The sequence below is a fragment of the Apostichopus japonicus genome, chromosome 18 (assembly GCF_037975245.1).
Source record: "Apostichopus japonicus isolate 1M-3 chromosome 18, ASM3797524v1, whole genome shotgun sequence".
In the NCBI taxonomy this organism is placed as follows: Eukaryota; Metazoa; Echinodermata; class Holothuroidea; order Aspidochirotida; family Stichopodidae; genus Apostichopus; species Apostichopus japonicus.
This window is the reverse complement of record NC_092578.1, coordinates 8,570,015-8,579,493: the sequence shown is the minus strand read 5'-3', so window position 1 is coordinate 8,579,493 and position 9,479 is coordinate 8,570,015. Positions and strand designations below refer to the sequence as shown.

General features: G+C 36.8%; 1 protein-coding gene across 2 annotated transcripts; it reads right to left on the bottom strand.

Moving 5' to 3' along the window:
* Positions 1 to 444: 444 nt before the first annotated feature.
* On the bottom strand, positions 445 to 8,657 carry LOC139959084 (uncharacterized). 2 transcript variants are annotated; one of them, XM_071956659.1, is made up of 4 exons: positions 8,383 to 8,657; positions 6,789 to 6,972; positions 2,963 to 3,311; positions 445 to 1,206 (listed from the first exon to the last, which is right to left on the bottom strand). In XM_071956659.1, the coding sequence occupies exons 2-4, from the start codon at positions 6,947 to 6,949 to the stop codon at positions 1,027 to 1,029; spliced, it is 690 nt and encodes a 229-aa protein (XP_071812760.1). In that variant the 5' UTR covers positions 6,950 to 6,972; positions 8,383 to 8,657; the 3' UTR covers positions 445 to 1,026. The 2 variants fall into 2 exon arrangements, with proteins under 2 accessions (XP_071812760.1, XP_071812761.1); XM_071956660.1 differs by having other exon boundaries at positions 6,789 to 6,958.
* Between the last annotated feature and the right edge of the window lie 822 nt (positions 8,658 to 9,479).

Genomic DNA, 9,479 nt, shown 5'->3' with positions numbered 1-9,479 from the left:
TTGACAAGTGTTACCTATAACTTTTCACTGAAACTTTGATAGACTGTGGTTATGTCATCTTAATGATGTGTTTTTCTCCAGAATATTAGACTGAATGTCCTGTACAAAACTGTACAACCTGTAAACTTTTAGCGAAACAAAACCTCCGAAACAAAAGCGACTGAAGGTATACAATATGTTTTATGTGAGATAATCATTTGCAATATGAGTGCTTCAGTAAGAGACTTCACCCCAATGTTTAAAATTGCTTTTCAAATGCCCACACTTTCTTTGCCTGACATTTAGCTATCTTTTATGACATAAACCTATTGCATTCTGTGTTCTGTATTCATTCGCTTGTTCCACTAGTTGTACGTATCGTTGACGTATTTTCTCTGCTACTTGGCATAAATGTTTTTATTTAAATCAGTGTTTGATTAAAGATGTTATGAATATACATTGAGATTAAGTGTTTACTTCTTCTTTATTAGCAAGAAAGCTTTTATAACAACTTGTAAACATTTTTGTCACCTCCGAAACAAATGTAATATGTTAACGTCACCTCCAAAACGCATAAGTGGAAAAGTTTCAATAAAAAATGCATGTAATTTTGGGCAACTCACATTGGATATTAGCCCTTTATAAGAAAGACTTTATAAAGGGTGTGTGAAATGACCTAATCTTTTTCAAAAATTAAGAAACAAAATGCTTGATTTTCTAATATTTGTTAATTAACATGAAAATATCTACAAGATTATTAAAAGCTTTATGCAAAATCATTTTTAATTTTTAAGTTACATTATAATCATATTTAACTTGAAGTAAGAGTACTGATTTAAATTGTATAAATATGGTTGCTTACAAAAAACATCTTTTTGTTTAAATTTTCCTAGAATACTACAGTCACCGAAAAATTACACCCATAAACGTATATGTTTTTAGCTCCGAAAAGTTGAAATGTGAACCCTTTAATATGTGATGTTTGTAAAAATTTCAAAATATATGTTATTTGAAATTTTAGCCATCAGTGTACAAAAGTTACGGATTTCATTGTGTCGCGGTGCAACATGATAGTTGAATTTCAATAACTTCAATACGTGCATCATCTGCTATTAAATTAATCACAACAGCTTTTGCATAACGAACTCTCTCGCAACAAGGTGTACCGGTAACTGAAGGAGACCTACTGCACGTCTCTTCTATGATAATTTGGAACATACCATTGGGCTGTGTCGGTAGAGGAGAAAAAAAAAGATAAGAAGAAAACAACAGTGAAAGATAGAGACATGATAAAGACGGTTAGACGATTGGTGCATGTATGTATATAGATTGCCAACAGTATAGGTCAACATTTCAGGAAACAAAAGGATGAACATGGGACGAAATCAAGTATACACATAATGTTGAACAGATCAAACTTGTCATCATTTATCTATTGGGGAGTATCATATGCAGTAGGCGCCGACAGACTACTCCACCATGTTACTTGATTACGCATGCGCCATTAATACTGCAAATATATTTGGACAGATCAAAGCATTTTTAATGGGGTGGGGAGGGGGATCATGGCGTAGTTATAAAACCGACAATATCATTCATCGAATAGATTAGATCAGGATTTAGTGTTCTGATTGTCCGTATTTCTTTGTCCTGCCACTTTTTTTCCTTTCTTGAATTAGGTGACCGAACAAATTAGCAGAGTAACTTGCTACCATCGCTATCCTGTGTAACGTCACTTGAAACAAGAAGCCAATTATCTTAACATTTATTTTCTCATTGCTCCTGTAGAGAGGATGGTATATTGTAGTTCGTCGGTCAGATGATCCTATCACGGAAATCTCAGTTACCGTAGCAACGGTTGCCATGGTAATAGTTAATGCTTCTGAAGAGAAGTCCGTAACTGGGGAAGGGTAATAGGTCAAAGCTCACTGCGTAAAAGGTCAAGTGTTATGTTTGGTTTCAAATTTGTATGTGGCCCATAAGCAATTGTTCCTTAAAGTTATCTTGCGATGATATAGGCAACTCACATGTGTGTTGACATTTTCTTCACTAATCATTAAAAACAACCCCAGAAAGACCAATAATATTAAAGTTAAATATAACTATCTGATTTATGAACATGATTATTGAAGTTCACTCAAAACCCCTGGGATTTCTTCTAAAGGGAGACACAGACCCAACCATAATGGTTAAGCTATATATAATAGAGAAACCTGTCATTAACAACTTCCCAAACAGCATTTGAGAGATATTACGGCTGGAGGCTTGATCAAGTCTAAATATGACGTCATCGAGCCAAATGTGATTCAATATCTTCTTCTGTTCTTGATTAATTGCAACTTTGCAACCTTTATTTTACCGTAATGATGACGAGTTTTGTGAGTGAGGAATCTAAATGTTTTGAAGCTCTTAACATGACCTAAAGATAGCATTAGTTTCATTGTCAACACTGTTATCTGTTCTACATTGAAAATATGAAAAGAAACACAAGGAGAAAGTAAAAATAAAATATTTTAAGATCCTAATGTAGCTGTGATATCACAGAATATAGAAAATGACAACGTCCGCACACGACTTCCAATCAAACTTGTTTGGGTAGGTGTTTTTCACATATATGCCAAAGATATAATGAATCGATTTGTGTCCCCTTTAAAGAAAAATCCAATAATTCCTTATATTTCCATTTCTCAATATAAATTCTAGTGATATCCACACTTTTAAGCGATGTGACATCTCTAAGGGAAAGAAGATGCCGGTATTTCTATAGAAACATTTCCCAAATTGAAAAAAAGTTAGAGATCATCAATATTAACTAAAATCCTGTAAGAATCATGAAAATATCGACCATAGATTACTCAACATTTATATCACTATTAAGAAATATATAAGAGAAACAGGTTCAAAGAGACAAGTATTGGAGAGAGAGAGAGGGGGTGGGGAAGTGGGGGGGGGGTTAAGTATAAGATGTGAATAAGTTACCCACCTGGAAGAGTTGAACGACTCTGCCTTGAAAATCAAAGGCGAAGATAGCTTGTACGTAAGATTGTACAGGCGTGCATATAGCAATAGTACTTGCAGTACACGTTGAAACCGAACTTCGCTTTTTTCTAACTGGTCCACCATCCTGGATTGTCCTCTCATTCTGCAAAGGAGGGAGTGCAGGTTCGCATTCTATATCAGGATCAAGTGTGTTATTCTCTTCTTTATTTCCATTCGAACATGTTCTGAAGTATTCCGGGAATTCCTCAAGCACCGTCTCCTCTTGTTGTTCCGTCCAGATAACAATGGGGTTGGTTTCCTGTGTTATATCTACAAAACTCAATTGCTGTAACCTAAATGGGATGAAAAAAAAGTAAACGATGAAGAAAATGTGATGTGTTATAGAAGTTCTCACCAATTAGTTTAATAACAATCGTTAATATTCATTATGAACAAGATTCAATAATGTTATTAGATAAATTTAATTGATATTACAGTAAGTTTGGTAAACACAAATATATCCATCCCATGCCACCTCTCTCGCCCCTGGTGCGGCATTTCAAGTGGTAACGTTAACTATTCCCCAACGTTTACTATATCAAACCTATCAAACCTAACCCCTATAACACTGATCCATCCTCAAGTTTCCTTAATATTCGGTTCGTATCCTGTAACGTTATAAATTCCCGAACGTTTCCTTTTTGAAGTATAATATTTAATCAAGGTTGGGCGAAATGACCAGGCTGGTTGGGCGAAATGACCAGGCTGGTTGGGCGAAATGACCAGGCTGGTTGGGCGAAATGGTAAGGTTAGGCGAAATGGCAGTCGGGCGAAATGGTTGTTGGGCGAAGTGACCAGCTTCCCATAGAGACTTCTGGTAAGTTTCAAGCAGTGCGAGTCGCGATTTTTTTTCCCAATCAGGTTTGCAATCGTGTGTACAAGGGCGGCGGAAGCACTTTTAATCTGGGGGGGCACCAACGTCGAAGGGCACTTTGCAAAAATTCGATTGGACCGATGCAGCCTGATATTTAGTACCCTTAATAACTCTTATTGTATTATCTTATTTGCGTATACACATCACTCCATCAACGCCACCCCCCCCCCCCCTCAAGTAAACAATGCATACTAGCACTGCAATATCTAATGTGCAAATTGGGAAATTGGAAAATCATTATAAAGTCCAAGTCCCTGCACACGCGATCGATACATGCATGAAAGCAAATGAAATATGTCAAAATACTGAAAGAAAAATAATTTTCTGTGTTTTTCAATGGTTAAACTGATATTATTATGATCATTATTATTGTAACGACTTTGCCAATAATTCTAACCAATTTGGAAGGGTTATAACACGGCAAATGATTGTATGTTATTGGCATGCGATGTAATAACCAACGCATGCCTATATGATATGCACATTAAGATGTTGAACGCGCGCGTAGCTTGCGAAAAATTTTGCTAATATTTTTCGGGCAAGTCGTTACAGCCCCCCCCCCCCCCAAATCAAATTGGGCTCCTACTCCTGTGGTAGTAAACATTTAAAACTCACCGAAATATTTCATTCGACGTGGGTTTCGCTTTGTAATCTCTTTATTTATTTAGAAATTTTTATGTAGAAAAAGGGCACATTTTTAACCTGAGGAAAAGTGGGGGGGCACGTGCCCCCTGTGCCCCCCCGGTTCCGCCGCCCTTGCGTGTGTAAATAGTCGCTCATGATTGGCCGGAAAAGTTACGTCATCATCACATTTAGTACACTTGTTTGTTATGATTGTATGATCTACTATCGATGTTTGATCGAAGTTTTCTGAGAAGACATTGAGCGATAACATCGCACAGTGAAAGTTTCGTAAAGGTTGCATCATACATTTGATTTAGGCCTATATGTATAATAACTGTGTAAATAGTGCAGTGACGGAAATGTACATACTGCAGACTATATACTTTGCGTATATTCATTGAAGATTCGTGAACTCGCGTCGTGAAGTTGAGTTAACGTAGGCTTCCCATTCCACGAAACGGATTCCAATTTCAATAGAACGGCTCACGAATCTTAGAAAACGTAAACACGAACCCAAAGGAATGTAGATTATGCATCATAATTAAGGTCCATATGATCCAAGCATTACAAGTTAAGTTAGGGCGTTTGCAGGGAAACCACTTTACTAGACTTCAGTGTGTTATGCAGTGTATGTCTTCCAAGCGATGGTCATTATTGGTGCTGACGTAACGAGCAATCTGTAATAGCAAACCTGTTTGGTAATAAAATATTCGCGTGCGGGTCGTGTAAGGAGGAGCTATGCCCCCCTCCCCCCCCCCGATCAAAGAAGAAATTAAGACGAGATATAGTCAACGCAAGGTTGTGAAAATATATACTTTTTATTTTTGGTGTGTGGTTCAAACTTGAATGGAGCGGGGGTGGGGAGGGAGAAGCATACCCCAGGAAAAAAATTACCTCAAATTTACCTCGGTAACATACCACACTTTTACCTCGGTAAAACCGGGGTAAAAACGCGGTAAATATGTTGTACATTACCGCGGTGTTTTGGCCCTATGGACGCGGTAAACCGCGGTTTACCGCAGTAAATTACCACAAATTTATCATGGTTTTAACTCACTTTTACCCCAAATTTACCACGGTGTTACCATACTTTTACTACACTTTTACCCCAAATTTACCACAGTTTTACCGTTCTTTTACCCCAATTTTACCGTATATTTACCACGCTTTTTCCTTAGTTTTACCTCAATTTACTATATTTTACCACGCTTTGCCTTATGTGTGCTAGTTTATAGTTCTTTGTGTCATTTTAAAGGCTTTTAGGTTGTCCCTAATAATGAAAAAAAAAAATAATTGATGTCTCCTCTCAAATATATCAGGGATCCCATGAAGGAATTCTCTATGTTTCTATCCTCTGCTTGTTTTTTTAGGAAAAGAGATGCATACTATAACATATAAGAATGGCAGTTTGTCTCTCTTCTTTAACTCATATCCACAGGTAATTTATATTGCCAACATGAAGAAATGAGTAGAAAAAAAGGTTTGTCATATCAGTATTGCAAAAATATGGGACAAAATCATGGAAAAATTGCTGTAAATGTACCATCATGTTTCATAGTGTGATCACATATGTTCTACTGTGGTAAAATCATGGTACAATTATGGTACACTTACCGTAGTATAATTGCACTGTATGGTTTTACCCTATTTTTACTGTGGTTAATCATGGCACAATTGTAGGATTTTCACCTATGTAGTTTATGTACCATATAAACTTACCCTACTTTTACTCCAGTAATATCATGGTAAAACTATGGTAAATTTACCGTAGTAAATGTACCACACTTTTACCCTACTTTTACCGCGGTAATACCATGGTAAACCTGCAGTGGTAAATTTACCGTAGTAAATGTACCGCACTTTTACCATACTTTTACCGCGGTAATAACATGGTAAAACTGCGGTAAATGTACCGCAGTTGATTTTAACACAATGTTACCAGACATTTACCCTATTTACCACACATTAACAATAGTTTACCTCGGTAAAATTAGGTTACATTTTTGCTGGGACCTCAACACCTCTGAATCCGCACCTGTCAAGCATCAAGTTAATATTGCTGCATGTCAATCTATCTTAAAACAAAATGTCGAAGTATACCTTAAATGAAATATTAACAGGTAGCAGCGGGGGGAAATGGGTGGTTCTGCAAGAGGTCGTTGCTAGCTAGAGTCGTACCAATCCCCTCCCACTTCACACCCCCGCCCCCAGACACATTTCATCTTCTCTTCAATCCTGTTAATTTTACTATCGTATCATGATACTGTCTTACCTCGCAATTTCTGCTCTTGCTTTTGGAGTATTGATCATGTATATTTGCTCGTCAGTTAGTTTCAACGTATCCGGGCATTTGGGGCAATATGCAGCAACTGGAACCAGACAATAGCTAAAGATAGCAAAGAATACCAGAACAATCTTTGCTAATCCGTCCATTGTGATGATCTGCGAAAATAAAACTGATTCACGAAAGAAAAATATATACAATAGGTTAAACCAAACACTACAGTTCACTACGGAGATTATAAGGTGCCTGTGAGATATTTAGATTACGGCAAAACAGAAAATTTCGTATAAACTGTCAGTTCTTAAGACCATGTATTGTATCTTCATTTCTCAACATATGGATGGTTAGATATAATGAGATATTCAGATTTCGACATCTCGATATCTTAAAATCTAATTGTTAACTAATGTTGTGACCAATATTCACGGCCAAAAAAAAAAGAAGGAAAAAAGTAGAACTAAGAAAATAAAATGGCAAAAAATAAAGAACCAAAATGAAACAAGCAAGTAGGCTAAATGTGACTAATCTGGCATGGCAGGGTTCTTGTTTTCAAGCTCGGGAGGTGGCATTTCCTACAATCTGGGAGGCATTTTTTTCAAAATTTTCTACATTTCGCTACGCGCCAACCATGGTAGCGCGTAGCGTAGTTTGACCTACCCCCCCCCCCGATGGGATGGCCACACTCTGATCTGCCGTACCAATCCCAAATAGCTTCCGACGCCCCTGGACCGTGAAACTAAAGCTATCGTTATGTCTTGTATCCAGCTTCGATATCAACATTATACAAATAAATAAAGGAAAACATAAGAGATTGAAGCACATGTAGCTTGATGATGTTATATTTAAACTTAATTAAGTCTTTCATCTTGCATGTATGACGAGACATTAAACCTGTGATATCTCCCAAAAACTGATTTTAGTCTACGATCTGGAAATCGCTGTGTGCGTGTGTCTACAACGAGGAAGAAGACTATAAACGAATACCCGCTTAAATCTTGTTTTACAGCTCTTCATTTCAAACACATCCTACAACACGGGTGGGTCTAATACGTGGGTGATACATGATATATCATATACCGTAACTTATACAGTCTCAGGACTGCGTGTGCTTAAGTTTGTAGATACCGTGTGCTATATGGATATCATACACTGCACTTTAGATACTTCCTGAAAAGAAACGACCTTGGGCAAGGAAAAGCAAACAGAGTCGATCCTGCACTCTCTAGGCCAGTCCCCGTAACATTGAGATTATCACAGTGTGATACGTTCAGAGAAGTTTCAAGGTTCCCTTCGAAAGATGTTAAATAGTTACTGCACATTTGAAACTGCACTTTATTACTTACTGCATTTTATGTTAAATAGTTACTGCACATAATACTACGCAATAGATTTGGGCCTATCATCTAAACCCTTTCCCATAGTAGTTTTAATGCTTCCTTCACACCTTTACAGTCCACTGTTATACTGCATTTTCATATGATTAATGAAAACCGGTTAAGGCCCAAGGGACAAACATTGTCTGTCGCTGTAATGATGACTGCTATATATGCCTATATACGTGAACGTATTAAACTTTACCTACCAAACCTCGAGTTGTCTTGTGTACCGGTATGCAAGCTTCTTGACGAACAGGCGTAAAGAGTGTGTTTGACAAAATGATAAGAAAACTGCTATAAAATATAACATTATATCAATATTCTAAAGCGGCGAGTCGATTTTGATTGGTTGAGCGTTTCACACCTGACGTAATGAAAACTCCCTTGCTTTCCCCAAGACTGGTAATCAAATATTGGCTTTTAATTGTAATAGTACAAACCTTCTTCGACTCTCAAAAACTCACACCTACGGCCTTTGTTAAGTTGTGTATTCGCTCATGCACGATATATCGAACTGTACTATTTCGCTGCAATATTCATCAGTAATACCAAGGGCGAATATGATTGTGGCATTGTGGCATAAATTGCTGTATTGGCTCAGTGATCCACCAGAATACCGGGGGCCCTAAAAAATATCTTCGTTCACTATTAAAAAGTTGGTTAAAAATATTGACCAATTTTAACCAACACTGGATACATATGTAACCGCTCAAAAGTTGGGCAAAGTTTGCCCAACGTTGCAGTTGGGTAATGCATTTACCACGTAGTTGGGAAAATTATATACCCATGCATTATTGGTTAGTCCATATAGTTAGTTGGGCAATTTGTTGCCCAAGATTGGTTAATGAATAAAATTGTATTGGAGTGTTTTTACTCAATGTTGGTTGATTGTTACAATTAGTTGGGCAATTTGATATCCAATATTGGTTAATGAATCTAATTATATTGGAGTGCTTTTATCCCATGTTGGTTGATTGATACAGTTAGTTGGGCAATTTGTTACCCAATATTGGTCTATGAATGAAATTAAATGGACAGTGTTTTACAATATTAAATCGAAAATGTTGACACTAGGGTTTAAAAATATTAACACATAAAATAGTATTAAATCTCATTTTATTGATGAAAAACAGCTTCAAAAAGTTTCACTAGAACTAACAACACATAAAATGGTTTCATAGAATTTAGCAACATGGTATTGTTGGTTGCAGTAATCTATTAACTTACTTTATATCATATTGCGTCAATATGTTCATCATGAAAAATCCAACCCTCAATGTATGCTTTGCAAATTTGCTTTAGG

Coding starts and splice junctions, on each gene's coding strand:
- LOC139959084 (XM_071956659.1), bottom strand. CDS start 6,949: ATGGACGGATTAGCAAAGATTGTTCTGGTATTCTTTGCTATCTTTAGC. Junction 3,312..6,788: donor GCAAGAGCAGAAATTGCGAG/GTAAGACAGTAT, acceptor CATCCCATTTAG/GTTACAGCAATTGAGTTTTG. Junction 1,207..2,962: donor GAGTCGTTCAACTCTTCCAG/GTGGGTAACTTA, acceptor CTACCGACACAG/CCCAATGGTATGTTCCAAAT.